General features: G+C 40.9%; 1 protein-coding gene across 1 annotated transcript; it reads left to right on the forward strand.

The window, feature by feature from the left end:
- Nucleotides 1–471: 471 nt before the first annotated feature.
- TMEM139 (transmembrane protein 139) lies at nt 472–18,588 on the forward strand. The gene is made up of 3 exons (XM_083355103.1): nt 472–708; nt 14,151–14,462; nt 16,735–18,588. The coding sequence occupies exons 2-3, from the start codon at nt 14,215–14,217 to the stop codon at nt 17,147–17,149; spliced, it is 663 nt and encodes a 220-aa protein (XP_083211229.1). The 5' UTR covers nt 472–708; nt 14,151–14,214; the 3' UTR covers nt 17,150–18,588.
- The last annotated feature ends 631 nt before the right edge of the window (nt 18,589–19,219 follow it).

The following is a 19,219-nucleotide window of genomic DNA, read 5'->3' on the forward strand; positions in this document are numbered from 1 at the left end:
TTACAGAATTGTTGAATATCTGCCCTTTCACTTTTTTCTAAACTTGTAATCATTAGGTGGGTACTCTTAATTACAGACACCTCCCTTGCCTGGGAAGCTACGGTATTTGGGCTGTCACCAGTTCAACAGTACAAAATCCGTGGATAAAACCAGCACCTGGCAAGCAATCGGAGTAGCTACGATCCAGTGTGTGTATCTTTATAGCACTCATAAACAGTTTAATGAAGAACAGGCTATGGAGTTAAAGGCTAGGCCAAAGCCTCACCCTGGGGAGGGAGGTGTCTCTGAAGCCTTTTTCAAGAAGAATGAGAGATTAACCCAGATAGGGGAAGGAGGGTAAGAGGCAAACTATATACATATTCCCTCCCTCTCTCCCTCCCTTTACACCGCCCTTTCCCTTCACTAGCTTCCTGATCATCTGAGTAGCTTAGCCTGAAAGGCAGCAAAAAAAGTGAAGAACATATATTGAAGCTGAAAGAAGGCAGCTTTATTTGGGAGGGGGAAAAAAATCTAACAAAGCTGAAGAGTGAGAGTTTGCAATTATGTCTTCTCTCTGACTTTCTGAAACAGTGGTGAAGACAGGAAGTGTGAGAAGTTGTTGGAGTTGCTTCAGCCAGAGACAGTGGCAAAGAGTTACTACAGCTAGCTGGAGATGACAGCAGGAGGCAAGAACACATGGCTGGATCTGCCATAGGATTCCCAGGCCTGGTAAGTATCCATAACCTATTGCATCTTTGGCAAAGGGGACTGTACAGAGATGAAGACTGAGTGTATAAATGAATTGAGTATGAGTTTCCTCACAATATGTACTGTATCTGTGTGAACACACACACATAAATGAATGGTACTGTGGTTGACAAGCATAAAAGCAGATCAGAATATGTCCCAAAGGTGCTTTTGAAAAGGCAACTGGACTTTCTTGGGGTTCCCCCCCCCCTTGAAAATGTTTCGCTTATCATCCAAGAAGCTTCTTCAGTTCTGAGATCAAAGTATCTTCTCCACAAATTTTACTGATGTGCTGACAGTGCAGTCCTATGGTATTTATGTTTCTTTGGAATTTACTATGTTCACGAGTCTTAATCCCTGATACTTTAGTTTGAGATGACATTAGAGATATAATAAAATATTGTAAAAATCTTAATCAGGAGAATTGCAACTGCAATTTGAAACTTGTAAATATCACTTGTTATATATAGATATATAACATTCAGCTATATTAACATTGGTATCGCCCTAGTCTGCATTCATAACTCATAACATTTCCTAAGTGTTTAAAAAGACATTACAAAATTTACATCATGAGAATCTGAGCTGTCATTTACTCAAAAGTGGTAAGGTTGGCATTACTCACAATGGAGAAATGGTTGGTGAAGACTAAATTAACCTTTTTGATTAGAGAAAAAAGCTGTATCAACACTTATGGCTGAAAAGAAACCCCTTATAAATTTTTTTTGCATGAAACAGAAAAATGCAGTTTTGATTTGTAGTTTTGATGATTTGAAAAAAAGATGGGTAACAGAAAACAATTAGCTTTTCTGTAGTCAGGAAATAAGAGAATTTTGTAATAGTATTTATGTTTGCAGCAAAGAAAATCAAAAGCTGCCTTTTCTTTTCTTTTTGCATGTTTTATTTTTTCTTCCTTTCTTTATGGCTGTTATTCTTTGTTAGTTTGTTAGTTTTTATGTTCTTTGTAAAATATTTATATAAATATTTATATAAATATTTATATACATATGTATTCTGAACTGTCAGTATCAGTACTGAATTTGAAATACAGTGCATTATAAGGATCAAGGAATAACAAAGTGAAATCTTTCTGCATGAATGAAAATAATGGTTTCATTAATTTTAGGACTGAGCAAGAAATAAATACAAACTTTTAATTTTAGTAATTACACTTTAATCTATAGATCAGAGAAGTTCTCAGACCCTGTGTGATACAGTAGGTGTCCACTAAGGCTTTATGAAGGCAAAATGAAGATCGAAATCCAGAATCAGTTTTGATATTCCCACTTTGCCAAAACAAGTCTGATCAAAGACTTTTTTTAATAGTGACTCCTCTCCAAGTTGCTTATAAACTCCTGACATGGTGGTTTCATTCAGCAGATTGAGCACTGCTGGCACATGCTTTGCAGATTGATGCCAACATTCATGACACACCTTTTAAAAAAAGATGAAGTATAAAGTGTAATTATATCTTTCTCTGTTCAAGATTTCAAAAGGTGTATATTTATATTAACCTTTGTTATTATAATCTCCAGCAGTATTACTACAGTGGCCTCAACTGTTCCCCTCCAAATTCCAGTCCCTAACTAACAATGATTCCTGCTCACCTATTTATTCATCGAAATTGAGAACAACTTTGTGAGTCAGGTTAGGCCAAGAAATTGTGAGACTAGACATAGGCCATTGTGAGTTTTAATGGGCAAGAAGAGAGTTATGCCAGATACCACATAATCCTACTCATCATAGAGATCTTTGCTTTCATGAAAAATTTATTTTGGAAAGCTGTATGTTTCATACCACCCATGACCACATTTTATTCTAGACAGCCATAGCCTAAGACAAGGAACCTGAAGGCATTCAGAAGTCCTTTGCAGGAGTGTCCATAGTAGGTATGTCCAACCTGTGTCCTGCAGGCCACATGTAGCCCTAGACAGCTAGTAATGCAGCCCCAAGGATCATAAACTAATGTATTTATATACATTGATTAGGGATGCAGTGGCTCAGTGGGTTAGGACGCTGAGCTTGTTGATCAGGAGGTCAGCAGTTTGGTGGGTCAAATCCCGAGTGCTGTGTAACAGAGTGAGCGCCTGTTACTTGTCCCAGCTTCTGCCAACCTAGCAGTTCGAAAGCATGTAAAAATGCAAGTAGAAAAATAGGGACCACTACAGTGGGAAGGTAACAGCGTTCCGTGCGCCTTTGGCGTCTAGTCATGTTGGCCACATGACCACGGAGACGTCCTCGGACAAGTGCTGGCTCTTCGGCTTTGAAACGGAGAAAAGCACTGGCCCCTAGAGTCGGAAACGACTAGCATGCATGTACGGGGGAACCTTTACCTTTTACCTTTATACATTGATTATATTTTAAATGTGACCCAAGATCATTTATCTTCACTCAATGTGGCCCAGGCAAGTCAAAAGGTTTATACTTTCAGGAAACAAGTGAGTTTAAAATATTTTTTCCAGAAGTCTTAGTTACTGTGTATATAAATTAGCTGCTCCGTTCTATGATATTTAGAATTGTGACAAAGTTTAATATTTGGAACTGTGTGTGCATGTGAATGGCATGCATACTTCTGCCTTGTTATATGTACAATATTGTGCTTCTTGTGTGAATGGAAGTAAAGACTACAATAATTCAGGGGCAACTCATTTGTTCAAGTAATTATGCAACTCCTACCATCTCTCCCCTTTCTACTCCCAGTTTCTGACTACTTTCTTTCTTTTTTTCCTCCCTCCCTTTCTAATTTGGGGTTTCATAAGCACCTTCTGACTCCGAAGAGTGGAATTTTCCTGCCCTTTTGCTGTCAGCAGGTGTGAGTTTAGGCATACAGGGCAATCTCTATGTGTGATTTAAGCCCCAAGAAATGTGACTCTAGCAATAAAGCTGCTATCATTGCAAATGGGAGAATAAGAGCAGAACGTCCGTCAACTGGAATTTCCTTCAGGCCAAAAAAGGACAACGTTCAACTGGCACCGAATGCCTTGAGAATATTTTCCTTCAGACACTTTTTGTTTTAAAGACTATGCCCCTAACAGGCAGTAGAGGGCTTACTTGCTCCATTCACGATAAAGCTTGGCTTTGGTATCTCCATAACTCAGATCAATATTAGGCTATTTCACTTCTAAGGCAAAAAGGCAGTTACTTCAGACCAGGTAGGCTTCTAAGCATCTCATCTACAGAAGTCATTCTTAATCCCGTGGCAGATTGCAGTAGGTGATGGTATTAATTTTTGGTGTGTGTTTTGATGTGTTCTTGGAGCTGATTCTTGCTTGCAGTCCTCATCCTGCCCAGACAATTCTCATCTCTTCCAATTCATTGCTCCAAGATTTGTTCGTTTTATCTTCAGCCTTGTGTTGTCCTTGTATTAAATAAAAATACCCTGCCCCCGCCCCCTTAAACTGATTTTATCCTACTCAGATTAAAGGCAAGCAAAATGTGTGACATCTGTTATCCTGAGTTGTGGACATAAGAAGAGGTGTGTTCAGTGTGTATTTGGCATGGCCATTAGCCAACACCTCCTGAATCCACTTCTCTCCTGGTGTTTGTACTCCCCATTTGTTTCTTCTTATGCTACCATCTCTCTTTATGTTTAAAGCCAGTTTCTCTCCAGGCTTCCAACAAGGGAGGTGTGCTGAGATCAGATCCTCAGTATTTAATCTGAGCAAGAAAAGGGGGATATTTATTCAGCACCAGGTTAGCACTATGCTTAGAAGCAGTATTTTTATTTTCGGGTGTGGGATAGTCACTTTTTTCTCCCAGTAGGATTCTGAAAATCATGAGGGACCTCAAACGGTGCCTTTGTTGGTCATTGGCTGGTTTTACTCACCTTGCACAGCAGCTAGTCAGCTTTAGTTAACCCTATTTAGAGGACATGGTTCATTGCACAATCATAGCAGAATGTGCCTTCTTCTTCTTAGTGATTATTTCTATTCTAATGTTTCTCTGTTCAAAATTTCATATTTTAACTTGGGAGATGTATAGATGGGATGTGACAGGAGGGGCAGGCCAGGCTAGAAAAGAATCCCCCCAACCAGGCCCACCCCATTCATGCTGCAGTGCCCTGGTTGGTGCTGATTTTTCCCACTGCCTGGTGATTTTCTGAAGGAGGATAGCAACTTAACCAGAGAAGACTAACCACTGATTATAATGACTGACATATGTGCAAATCCCTATGACACAACTTGACAGTGGCATAGGACGGATGCCAAAGAGACAAAGTAGGAATTGGTGATAGGCACAGCAAAGTTAATGATGGCATTGTGTTTTGTGCCAACACAAGGAATGAATAACATGCAATAGTAGGGAAAGTCCCACAGTTATTTAGGTATCACTGAGTCTTGTTTGCCTCTGAGTAACTGTTTGAGCAAATGTTTGCTAGCTTGCCTTGTCTTTAATAAAAGTCATAGCTTTTCTAAGACATTCCAGTAAACTCTTGGATTCTATTCATCCATCCAATTGGTTATTTTCCTCTCCCATTTCCCTCAACCTTGCCAAGCACCTGAATTGGCTGCTGGCCTGAGTCCACAGCTTCTGGGGAATACATGACCTTGAGAAGCACCACCTTGTCTCCCTCCCACCTTGTCACTGAAACCACCATGAAGTGGACTAGCAGCTCTTTGCTCCAAATGCTGGTGGTGATTTCGTGCTATTTACATTTAAGCACCAGAGGACCAGGCACTGAGAAGCACTAGGACTTTGGGTAGATGTTTGGGAAGGATTGTGGTGAGTGTTTTTTTCCAGACTGGATATATCCAATTGGGGGGATACCTATTTTCTCTCTGGGTGTGAGATACGTAGTAGAGGCAACAATATCCTTCTCAGGTAATGCCAGTCTGCAGTTGTTAGTGTGGGATGTTATAGTATGTTGATTGATGTGATGGATTATCGATCTGAAGTTCTACTCTGTGCATGAGTAGAAGTGAATTAAGGTTTCTGAGAAGCTAGTTGGTTAGAGAGTAGATGGTTGCATCATATTTGAAACTAGGGGAAAGCTTCCAGGTTTGGGGATGGTTGGTTCAATCGGGGGAGGGGTGGGAAAGGCGGTTGCCACTTGCTGGAGATAGGCAGAGAGAGATATGGCAGGAGATGGGCAGCTCAGGGAAAGTGTACTCAAGTTTCTTGTACCAATTCTGCCTTCTAGACCCCTGGCTCAACTCCAGCACTAGTCACTGATTTCTTAGGGGTCCTTAATGCCATCTTGCTCTGTAATAAACCATTCCTTCATTCTGGATCTTATTATGGATGACAGAGCCAACATAGCATGTCTTACCAAGGCTTGGATAGCCATCTTTGTGTATATTTCCGACTTTGAATTATTTGAGGCATTTGTCATGTAATATCACTTAGATTATTCCTTAGTGGATTCCAGTTTGACACAGCTACCTATCTGAGAAAAGTTTGTGCTTGTTCATCTCAAGGATGAACCCTACCCCTACCCCTAATCCTAACCCATCGGACTTCAGACTTTGGCACAGTAACAGGAGCCATAATCAGAGGGTGGGCATGAGTGGGACTTCCCAATCCAAGAATAGGCAGAGTTGGTGGGCAAGATGAATTTGTGCAAAAGCCTGAGTCACAGCTGCCACCCGCTCTTCATATAGGAATTGTGAATCCTACGTGCATGTGTCAAGCAAGTAATTTTTCTTTCTATGCTGGGACCATCAGTCTTTGCAGCTCTGGTCCAGTTATACTGCCTGGCTGAGGAATTTTGGGAATTGAAGTCCACAAGTCATAAAAGGGCCAGGTTTGAAGACCCCTGCTGTAATGGTATGTGGGAATGATCACAGAAGGAAGAGCGGCAGTCTAGACAGTGATCTGAGAAACAAAATCTGAGTCTGAAGGAGGAGTGGAGGAGGAGGAAGCATCTCAGCCCTCCCTAGTTTTTGACACAGTAAAAGTAAGGAGGGGGGGAAGGACTTTCAGACTTACAAGATTGTGTTACTGAATTCTTACAATAATGGTAGCATTAGTAATTATGATTGGTGCTTCTTGTGTGGACTGCCTCTAGTGGCAAGGCAACTTCAGTATATTTTTGATTGCAACTCTCTTTTTCGGTATGTGTGTGTATGTGTGTGTGTGTATAACATGATATATGAAGCAGCTTTTTCTTAGTCTCATTTTTTGTAGCGGTTATTCTATATTTTCTTCTTCATTCACAAACTCTTTCACTTCATCATTCCACCAGGCAAATGTTTTCTTTTCCCATTAGTGAAAAGATACACACTTCTGTGGCATTTTATAACTGTAAAATAATTGTTTTCAATTTGTTCCAAGGAGCCATATCCTCTGTCCATATAGCCAGTTTCCATTCTTTCTCTGCCTTCCAATTCTCTTTCAGTATTTTTTATTCTAACTTCTGTTCCTTGTTTCTTTTTTCCAACAAGAAACCATTCTTGACATCACCAGTGTAAAGACAGTGTGGGAAGTCACCCCCCCAAGAAGGAAATATTAAAGAGGCAGAAAAGCATGCCCAGTTTTTCTTAATATTCCCAAGTCTCCCTCTCCCAAGCAGAAACCAGATCTGTAGAAATGCAGATGTAGACCATTCAGGAAGGTTGAAGCTAGACCAGGGGTAGGCAACCTTGGCTCTTTTATGACTCATGGACTTCAACTCCCAGAAATCCTGAGCCAGCATAGCATAGCTGGCTCAGGAGTTCTGGGAGTTGAAGTCCATGAGTCATAAAAGAGCCAAGGTTGCCTACCCAAGCTAGACAGTTAAGAAGACACCTAAAATCTACATACCCCACCCAAACTCTAAGACAGGATATAATAGGATTAATCCACAGATGCCAAAGGGACACAGGTCAAAGTACATGACACAGGAAATGCAAAGTCTCAAACAGGAACAGGAAACAACCTCAAGAGCCCCAGGGGGTATAAAATCCCACTCCCTACATGTGCTCACTCTCCTTTCTTCCAGAGCCATCTTCCTGTCTGACTCTTCTCTTCAATAAACTGAAACCTTCTTTCTAAAGCAGTTGCCATGTTATTCCCAGCTTGGACTGAACCATGATGAAGACTTTTCCTTCAACAACAGGAGGTTGCCTGTTTCACATCCAAAACCTTTCACCACTCATATATTCTTCAATAGTTCTCTTTTTTTCCATTGTAGTTAAATCAATCATATTTTTAGATTCATTTTGTGTAACGTGTACATATTCGAAACAACTACTGTAAACCTTTCCTGAATAAATACTCACCAAACCTTCCTCATTCTTTCTGGGTCACTGAATGGGTGGGCCACTTCTGTATTTTCTCAACTTGTTCCCAAACATCCATTTATGTGAATCAACAAAATAATTTTCCTCCTCCCCCAATTGTATTTAATTTTAATAATGAAGATAAAGTAGCACACTTGTGTTGGCCCTTCTAGGTAGGGCAGATCAAAACACAAGACACTACAGGCATTCCAGAAATGCTACTTTACTATTGTAGGTTATAACAACAGAAACTTGAAAACCTACCACATTTTCCTCTGTCCCTTTTTATACTAAACAACATTAAGGTAGGGTTATTTTGAGTTTCTTTCTCATGCTTCCTTCAATCTCTTGTCCAAGTACCTTCTTAACAGCTTGTTCATGCCTTCCCAAAGGTCAGTTTTTAATTCTTTATAACTTGAATCTATGAAAATGGAAGCTTATATAGAATAAGGATATGGTATATATCCTATGTAAGGATCAGATAGAGCAACAATTAGATTAAAATGTTGTGGCTACTTTGATGTTAGATCAATGCTTTTCTACATTATTAAAGAGAGTAATGGGATTTATTAATTGCCTTTGTCCAGTTGTAAGAAACTACTGAGCAACTATTTCATATTTAGCTGTATTGAAAATACAATAGAAATAGGTAACCACACAGTTCTGGACTTTAAAAATGCTTCAACTCCTTTTCCCTAAGTAGAGTTCTTGCATACTTCCATTATGGTCATCTTCCTTGCACTTTACACACACACATTGCATAACCTCTAAGGTTGTAATAAAAAAGATTGTAGGAATGTTCTATCATCTCTGATGCGAATTTGATTATTATCTTTCAACATTTTGGAGGGATGTCTTTAACAAAATGACACTTATAAACAAAGACTGGGTTCTTACCATGTTTAGACCTTCTAGGTTTAGACCTTCTGTATTTGATAGAAGGAGTAAAAAGTTATGAAACAAGAGTGTTGTTGTCTAACTGCAGTAAAGTTAATCATTTCTCACCAGTGGAAATATTCGGATAATCTCTTACTCAAAAACTGGTTTGATAAGACTTGGTCAATAGATCTGCTTGAGAATGTCTTTGATGAAATTTATTTGTGTGTGTGTGTGTGTGTGTGTGTGTGTGTGTGTGTGTGTAAGAGAGAGAGAGAGAGAGAGAGAGAATCTAGCCTCTAGCCCCCTCCTCTTGGTTTCTCCCCCCCCCCATTGTTTCCTTGAGTCTTCTGAGAGAAGGATGGTGGTGGATGGAACAAATTGCTTGCAATGTAGAGAGGTTTTGGTCTGCTTGTAACTCGTTTAGCCCCCATCAGGACGAGTGATAAATTGATGGCAGAGAGGGGTGAAACTGCTTATAGCCCGCTGTTTGTTTGTGTCTGTGTGTCTGTCTGTCTCTCTCTTTCTCTCTCTTTCTCTCTCTGTCTGTCTGTCTCTCTCTCTCTCTCTCTCTCTCTCTCTGTGTATGTGAGAGAGAGAGAGAGAGGGAGAGAGGGAGAGGGAGAGAGAGAGAGAGAAAGAGAGAACATTATTTTATTGGGACTATCAGGATTGTATCTGTTTTATACAAGATGAAATGAATAATCCTTTAGGATATGGAAAATTTAAAGGGCCTATTTAATGTAGGAATGTCTTGTATAATACTATTTTTTTAGAATAAAAAATGCTTTATGCCACAAAGATAAGGGAGTCAAACTATTCACCAAAGCACCTGAAGGCAGGACAAGAAGCAATGGATGGAAACTAATCAAGGAGAGAAGCAACCTAGAACTAAGGAGAAACTTCCTGACAGTAGGAACAATTAACCAGTGGAACAACCTGCCTCCAGAAGTTGTGAATGCTCCAACACTGGACATTTTTAAGAAGAGATTAGACAACCATTTATCAGAAATGGTATAGGGTTTTCTGCCAGAGCAGGGAGTTGGACTAGAGCAGGGCTTTCAACCTTTTCACCCATTGTACCACTTTTAGGATATGGCAACATCCGAGTACCACCAGTCGCCTAGCAAGGTGTCAAAAACTTGATGACCCAAAAAAAAGGAAAAAAGTTGATGAAGTACAGGTAGTCCTCGACTTACAACAGTTTGCTTAGTGACTGTTCGAAGTTACAATGGCACTTAAAAAAGGGCCCCCAAGCCACAGCCGAGCAAGACACCTGCCTGTCCGCCCGGCGGCGCTCTTCCTCCTGTCCGAGGTTTTCATTGTTGTGAACATTTCTGTTGAGGCTTGGCAGGTGGGGTGGGGGTGTGTGTTTGGTTATTATCCCCCCATCTGCTGTGTGGTTACAGCAGGTTTTGGTCACTTCACATGACCCTGGGACCCTGTGACCATCATAAATATGAATCAGTTGCCAAGCATCTGAATGTAAATCACAAGACCCTGGAGATGCTGCAACATTCCAGCTGATTGGTGCTTCTTCTGGGCTCAGAACCACTGGGATCAGTGCCGAGCTCCAGCTGGAGCCTGGCATTGATCCTAGCGCTTCCGCTGAGCCCTGACAGCCCTGCAGCTCCAGCCGCCTCTTGCTTAGGTTTGTGCGGTGCTGCCACCGGTTCAGCTCATTCCCCTCCCCTGCTACCACTTTTCAAGGATGGTCGCGTACCACCTGCCAGGTGCCAATGTACCACAAGTGGTACCCGTACCACTGGTTGAAAAGCCCTGGACTAGAAGGCCTCCAAGGTCCCTTCCAATTCTGTTATTCTGTTGTTATTCAGTTATACCTATTAAATTCCAAACTGCAATCTTCCATATGCCATATAATGACAAGATGAGCCCAATAAATGTTGAATTCTGTTGCCCAGGTGTTATATATCAACACCTTATATAATTTTCTTTTTATTAAGGCACCAGGTTAGAAAGCAGGGGACTGTCACTTCTAGTCCTGCCTTACCGATGAAAGCGGACTAGATGATTTTATGGCAGTCACTCTCTCAGCCCAACTCACCTCACAGGGTTGTTGTTGTGGGGAGAATAGGAGGAGGGAAATACGTTGGATATGTTTGCCTCCATGAATTATTTGTAAAAATAATAAGAGCAGGATATAAATAAAATAATAAAATAAAATAAAATAGGTTACCAAGCTATTCATTTTTATCCTCAAACAATCTGAGTAAACATTCATCATCACTTAGTCTATTCCAGTCTACATTCTGAAACAAATCATGCTACAATTATTTTTCTTGCATACATGACTAAATCCTTCACAAAAAGAATCCTTGGCAACCTTTTGACTCAGCAGGCATTGAATAAGGTTCTTTCTGAGTCAGAGTCTTTCTTCATCCTCCACAGTCTCCTGATTCATGTAATTCATCTCCTAGTGGGATGCTCAGATGGATTGTTTCTATTTTCATTTTGGCTAAAATCATACTTTTCTTGACTTTGTGTTATGCACTTTCCTTTTCCCTGAGCAATCACTCTTTCCAGGTGAGAACTTTAGGTTAATCAAACTCAGAGTGTCAGTGAATACAAGAAACTTTTATTCTGTTACATTTTATTACATTTTGTCCTTGCTATAAGAAGAAAAACCTCTTTTCTCTTGTTTTGCTTTTTCCTTTCACTGCTGGGCTAATTATATTTCTATACTTACTCATGGCCAACTTAGGTTTTAGCGAAGAACAAGCCTGCCTTCTATTTTTTTCCTCCTCCTCCTCCTCCTCCTCCTCCTCCTCCTCCTCCTCCTCCTCCTCCTCCTCCTCCCCCTCCCTTTACCCTTGAGTCCACCTCCCTGCTTTTCTGTTGTTATTCTAAAAAATCCTTGACATTATTGCATCCTTCCCCTACTACAGCGATGGCGAACCTTTTAGACATTGAGTGCCAAAACCGCAACCCAAAACCCCTTTATTTATTGCAAAGTGCCAGGGCTGCATCGGCATTGTGGTGCCCTTGGGGGGGCAGGGAAGCATCTCTGAGTGCTGCAAAAACCAGGGGTGCAAAAATGGGCCACCGTGCTGCAAGGTGCAAAAATGGCCACCGCCACACCACGGGGTGCAGATACAAGGCGCTGCACCATGCAAGAACAGGGCAGGGCTAGTATCACGCAGGCGCTAGCCCCGGCCCATTTGCAGCCCCTCCCTTATCTTCCAATCCACCAATCGACAATGCTTGGTGACCTCTGCTCTACCACCTCTACTCGAGTTTGCTAATCGGCCACTTCACCTCCTTTGTGCTGGATGGGGCTCCTGCTCCGGGCAGTGGTGACAGCCTGATGGACCTGCTGCTGATGGCGGTGGCACGCGTGCCATAGGCTCTGAGTGCCGCCTCTGGCACGCGTGCCATAGGTTCGCCACCACTGCCCTACTACTTAGAAAAGATTACCTCTCCCAGGTAGAGCTCAGTAACCATTGACCTTTACCTGAATAAATGCATTGTTGAATTTCTTCCTATTTACAGTATACTAGGTAAGGCTTGTTAAGTACTTATAAATGAGAAGTTCTGTGAACGGTCCTGCCTAGCACCCTCCTTAACTGCTGCTAATAGCTCAGTATCCTGACCGTTGAAGCCCATCAAGATGACCCCTCTCCCATTGTTTTATAATAATCCTCTTTGTGGTTTGCACTGTTCTATTGACTGAATCTTCTTTGTATATAAAAGAAATGTACAGGTAGCCCTTGACCTAATATAGGAATTCGCCTGGAATTTTGGCTGTAAGTAGTCACGTTCATTAAGTGACTGCCTTACTCGATGACCACAATCTGAGTTCTCCCTTTTGTGATCATTAAGAGACTGCCCAGGGATGCTTCAGGGGAGGCCTTGAGAGGCCTGGTGCCCACCAGCATGCTAAAGTTTGCCATGGGCTGGGAGGCATCAGCCAGCTACGCCCAATGGCGCACAGACCCTAATGCTGCCTCACCACGCCCTGGTCCATTTACCTTTCTGTTTCCTTGTTCCATCCTGCATGGGGGCCCTATTCTCGTGGTTGTATGGAAGGCTCCTTCTTCAAATCGTGCAGTTTGGATAAAAGACCTTCCCAACAATCATGAGACCAACAGCATTTGCTCGTGTTTTCTCCTCCACAGAGGAAGACACTAGTGAAACCAGCATTCTGAAAGGCTCTGAGCCTCAGGCTTTCAAAATGCCAGCTTTGCTACAATTTTCAATAGATTTGAAATCTGCTCTTCCAGCGCACAATCTCAGGTCAACCCCAAAATGTGGCCCTGTGACCTGGGGGAGGGCAGGACAACATTTTTCAATGCTTTATGGCCAGTTATGACTATGGAAAGTAGTAAAATAACTGGTCATAAGTCAAGGACTAACTGTATTTAAAATTTTATCAATATATTTTAAAGAAGACAAGGGTGTAACATGGTAAGGGAAACAAGGATACGTTGAATTCTTCCTAATTCCAAAATTTTAAAACACAGTATCATTGCCTTTTGTCCTGCCTGCATGTACTAGCAGTTGATCATTGGAACAGACTAGAATGAAGAGTGATATATGAAGTTTCAAATTGAATAATCATAATCAAATGCAAAACTTTGATGATAAAGGTAGACCTCCAAAATTGGATATGTTTAGATTAATTATGAAATGCATTGAGTCATGCATATCACTCTGTTTTGGTGGATGCCATTTCAACTGTTGGAGACTGAGATTAATGAGATTACCATTTTTTTCAGAAATATGGTAGTTAGGTTCAAGAGATTTCATGGCCTAGCAAACATTACTTGAATCTATGGGTCTCATCAATCTGCCATATAGGTATCTTTGACTTACGACTGGTTGCTTAACAACCATTCAAAGTTATGATGGAATTCCAAAACATTACTTAAAGTTACTGTCTTCGAAGTTATGACTACCACTCAGTTCTCATAGTCATCGCATTTTGGGTGCTTGGCAAACAGCTCCCATATACAATTGGTGGCAGCATCCCACAGTGATGCCTTTTGTGATGCTTTTGGGTTTTTTTCTGGCAAAAAACGCACTTTGAATAAGCTGGAATTGGACTTACAACCATGTGATTTGCTTAACGACCACATGGTTCTCTTAACAGCTATTGTAAAAACGGTTGTCAAATTGAATCCGGTCATGTGGTCATATGATTGTAACACGACCAAAATTCTGGGCTCATAAATCAAGGACCACCTGTATGCTTCTATAGCACTTTGCTGTACATATTATATGTTCTTCACATCATCAGGTGCTAGGCACATTCATTTTATTGAATATTTTCTCTCCTATGGATAAACAGGCATGTGTTACTTTGTGCACTCTGTTCCCTCTCTTTCACAGGCATCCATACTACCAGCTAGTCTGCCACTTTCGGTCAACAACTGTTACTCCCATTTGTGTTGTCATGTTGTCAGAGTCACACTGGAGGAGTCTCCGTCATACCTTGCTGGTGCTCTTCTCAGCCACCCTTCTCATTGGCATAACCATGCTGGCCATCTCCTCTGAAATCAATCCCATTGGAGTTTTCTTTCTTGTGGCAGGGGGCTTGTGTTTGGTTGGCTACCTCATTAGTGTGGCAGTTGAACAATGCCTGAAGCATCAGAACGCAGAAGAGGAGACTCAGGCAGCCCCAGGAAGACAAAATCACGATGGGTAAGACCATGTAATTGTGCCAATTCCCACATATCTTAATCACAGGAAATAAGCATCCATTTCTGACAGCAGTTTAAGGGAAAGTGGCTGAGACCAAGGAGTTTTCTAGTTTAGCAGCCTAATTCCAGTGATGACTGCTCAAGAGTTTTGGGAAATCTATAAGCAAGACATGAAGATAGTAACCCTTCACTGTTGCCTATCTGTGGCTTCTAGAACTCACACTATTAGACCAACAATTGCAGAGCAGAATGTTGCCAGATTGAAAACAATGTTTCTTCATATACCCACTGAGGGCAGACATGCACATGTGCATTTATTCATTCATTCTGTAATAAAATCACTCAAGGCATCTAGCCTTTGATGCTGCTAGAGTTTAATTCATATTACCACTCTCTGGCTTTCTCCAGATGGATTGAGAATGCAGTTCCTAGAATTCTAAGGCAACTTGATAAGAGAGCCATCTGACAGGGAATTCTGTTCTGTAATCCCAACACATCTGAAGGCTGATCCATTGGATAACATTGAACTTCAAGTAGTCCTCAACTTACAACAGTTTGTTTAGTGACTGTTCAAAGTTGCAACGGCACTCAAAAAAAAATGTCTGTTGACTGTCGTTAGTTCCACTTATGACAGTTGCAGCATCCCTGTGGTCACATGATTAAAATGTGGACGCTTGGCAACTGACTCATATTTATGACGATTGCAGTGTCCCGGGGTCATGTGATCACAACCTTCTGACAAGCAAAGTCAATGGAGGAAGCTGGAATCACTTAACCGTGTTATTAACTTAACAACCGCAGTGATTCACTTAACAACCGTGGCAAGAAAGGTTGTAAAATGGGGCACAGCTGTTTTGACCATTGATCAAAACATTATCTTTTTTAGTTACGTCCATCTGATGTGCTATGATAGTCTGGGGAAGCAGTGTGATAGCCAGAACTAGAGGTTTCTCAGTTGTAGCAGCTCAGTCAGGGAACTCTTCCAAGGGGAAGGCAAGTAGACCCCCTGGCTGTGTTTTAAATGACTATCCAGCAAAGTAGGTGTGCTTCAGGTCCCTTTTATAGAAAACAATGTCACCTAGTGGAACTGGAAAGGACACTTTCTCTGTTACAGTGATTACTCTTTGGAACAGCATAGTCTCTGAGATTTGGATGGTTCTGACTGTGTTGGCTTTCCATAAGGTTTGAAAACCCATTTTTCCCCCTGGGTTTAGGGCCAGAATGTGGGATATGCTCTTCTGTAATGATTTTGGATTAGACTAAGCTGTGACGTGGTCTCAGTTATGCTCCACTGCAGTGCATCTAAGCATTTTGTTCCTTATGCTTTTGTCCATATGTAAACCACTTAGTCACCGTTCATGAGTTGGGTGGCCATACTCAATCATTCAATCAATCAGAGACATGTCGGTTAACCCAGGCATTTTTTTAAAAAAAATCCATTTATATCCCGCCCTTCTCCGAAGACTCAGGGCGGCTTACAAGCTTAGCAGTAGCCTTCATTCTATGTATATGCCTGCTTATTAGGGCTTTCACACACACACCCCAAGCGGCATTATTACAAAGTCAGCTTAATTGCCCCCAACAATCTGGGTCCTCATTTTACCTACCTCGGAAGGATGGAAGGCTGAGTCAACCTTGAGCCTGGTGGGACTCGAACCTGCACTAATTGCAGGCAGCTGGTGTTACTTAAGGAGGCATCAGCCCACTGCTCCACCAAGGCTCTTAGAACAACAATTTGTTCCATTACAGATTGCCTTTTAGGTTGCCCAATTTACTGTATTCCTTTTCTTTTTTTTTAAAGTGAAACTTGTTAATTGTTGTTTTTATTGCATTTAAAAATGGTTGGTTTAATTATTTTCTTTTTCACTTAAGATTTTCTCGGGAACTGCTCTAGGCTTATCAGGGAGAGTTGTACTGAAATAAAATTAATAATAATTATAACCATTGCATTACATGCCCAGTAGTGCATGAAAGAGATGACAATCTACCGGAAGAATACTAGATTCTTGTCAGGGCTTATTTATCTCAGTGATAGTTCTGAAGTTGAAACGTATAGCATAATTTGCAGAAAAAGAGAATGATTTTGTATTCTTGCAGGGTAATAATTAAATGGGATATAGAATGCAATTATGGGGATTAAGTAAAAATTAAACCCACTTGGTTGAAATGATTTAGAATCCTGCTTGTGTCTCATTAAAAAAAATAGGTAACTGTTCCTCATGGAACTAGGAAGCAGTTATTTTGAACTTTCCTCCCTTTTTGTTTTAATGCAGAGACAATGCAACCTACGAAGCACCAACATATGAGGAAGTGGTGGCCACTGGCTACTTGTCAGATTCAGCACCCACAATTTGGACCATCACATCTAGTCCTGGAACAACCCAAGTAGAACCCCCTCCGTATAGTGTGGTTATTGAGACTCCTCCTCATGGAGAGACTGTGGTAGAGACATTAAGTGTCTCAGTGGCACCAGGTGCACGGCGGGCCTCCGAAGCAGATCTGCACTCCAGGCTGCGCCTCCGACTAGTCCTACCCCCAAGACTAAAACGCTTTGTCTCAGATACTCATGAACTCAAAGGGACTGAAGAGCGTCTGGAACGCCTGGAGCCTCTCACCCCACCTCCTGCATATGAGAATGTGACTGGTGATGAGGTCTTTGAAGGACACTTTCAACCTTCAAAACCTTGACTGAAAGGCTGGAGATTGATAAACAGTGCCAGTATTACCACATGACTTCTTCTGAGCCCATTATCAGCTGGCTGCTGTAGCCTGTATTACATTTGGAACAAAAGTTGGTTTGCGAGGGCTTGGCTCTCTTTGATGAAAAATGCATGCGTTATAGACATGCATGGTAAGGATTCCTTTGCTTCCTTTGGAGTTTCTTCCAGGGACCGGGGGAAAGGTAGCAAGGTTCTTAGACATTTCATCTGATGGTTGGACATTTCCAAAGTCATTCATATGCTCTTAGCATTGAACAATAGCTTAGGCTACCTAGGGAGAACGAAAGACAGGTTGTCATACCAGGAGGCAGATTGTAGGCACAGATTGTTAATCATCCTGCCTAGCTCATATAAACAGAAGTCGGGAGAGAAGGAAGAACAGGGCAGGGCAGAGAGCCAGTGAAATAAAGATTTTTTAAAAAGCAGGAAGTTGCCTTTAATTTTTTTAACTCAAGTTCCACTGATAAACTAGTCCAGATCCAGGAATTGCTTAAAAGATCTTCCTGGAAAGATTAAAATCAGCCCATACACTGGTGATGATTCATCTTAAAACTGATTTACCTTATTTTCTGTGTCATACCTGTCATAATAAGTGTTAGCATTTGTATTTGTCTGTGTTTTTCAGTCAGGAGTAGGCAATTTATCCAAACATTTATTTCAACATTTTTCTGAATGGAAGCTAACCGTAACAATGAGCATGTTCCTTAAAGTCAAGTACGGGCAAGTAGGGACTCTGTAAGGCAGAGAATAGCACCCTAAGAATACTATTGAAGTGTCCCCTTTCTCTTATTTATTGAAACTGGGCTTGCTTTATACGAATCACGATATGTACATGAGGAGTATTTCCTGTTATGATGATAATGAATACAGTATGGATCTCTGTCACAACCTTAGAATCTGTCAGGATGAAAATAAGCTTTTATATACAACAGTTCATACAAGCTAGTGCAATTAAAATTTTTCAGATCTGTCTTTGGTGAAGGGGGCTAGTAAATCAGATTTCACTAATTTTACCTGAAATAGACACAACATTGTATGTGGTAACTGCTCCAGGTAAAATAAAGATTTATGAAATAAAGCAAGCCTTGGTGGCAAATTTGAAATTCAAATAATACTAAGGCTGCCACTTTAAGATTTTTTAAAATAGATAAATCTGAATAATTTCCAGGTATGTTCAAAAGATTCATGTCTGAAAATTATGCATCAGTTGCTAAAAGCAGTAGTAATGAGTAATATATGTTCTTTTTATGGCTGTCATATTGATTGTTAAGGTGCAGAAGGATGAATTTTAATATTTTTTTAAATATGCAAAATTTTAAAAGCTGAGTATACAAAATATATTTAATAGCTTGCTAGATTTTAAAAGCATAAATCCAGCACTGCAAAGAATGCTAAAACAAAATAAAATATTTGAATACAGAAAATCTATGGGTTGATCTCTTGCATCCAGAATAACAAGCAATGGAAGATATTAGCTGAGTAAGTCTTTTCCTTCCAAGCAATGCACTTTTAGGAATCCCTGGAAATAGACCAGCTATACGATTCCTGTGTCTATTAGGCTGAGGGGTAGTCACAAAAGAATAGGGCGCTGGAAATGGAAAACAGAACTTTCTATTAAAAGATAGTTCTTTCAGGCACACTCATTCCTGGATAGAGGAAGAGGATTCAGCCCATATCTTCTAGTTTGAATTAATTCTAGGGTGGACAATTGCCTATATTCATGAGTTTCATGTGCCCCACAGAACTCTCTTGGGTTCTTCTAACTGTTCTTCATGACAGTTATTTTGGGCAATCACACATTCTATATGTTGCCAAAATACAATGACTTTCAATAGAAGAGAATATATGTACCTCAGGGCTGAACTATGAAGTCCTTGGTGCTCTGAGCTTTCTTACTTCTGAGAACTTATTTGGGGACATTAGCAGAAAGATGTTCCACCAAGCAGTTTTTATCAAGTGTTGTGAACATGACTAAGACTTCATTTATGCTGAAGGCATTTGGGTATATGAAGAATATAGTAGTGGCATTGTCCAAAAC

The sequence above is a fragment of the Vipera ursinii genome, assembly GCF_947247035.1.
Source record: "Vipera ursinii genome assembly, chromosome: 2".
NCBI classification, from domain to species: domain Eukaryota; kingdom Metazoa; phylum Chordata; class Lepidosauria; order Squamata; family Viperidae; genus Vipera; species Vipera ursinii.

Coding starts and splice junctions, on each gene's coding strand:
- TMEM139 (XM_083355103.1), top strand. CDS start 14,215: ATGTTGTCAGAGTCACACTGGAGGAGTCTCCGTCATACCTTGCTGGTG. Junction 14,463..16,734: donor GGAAGACAAAATCACGATGG/GTAAGACCATGT, acceptor GTTTTAATGCAG/AGACAATGCAACCTACGAAG.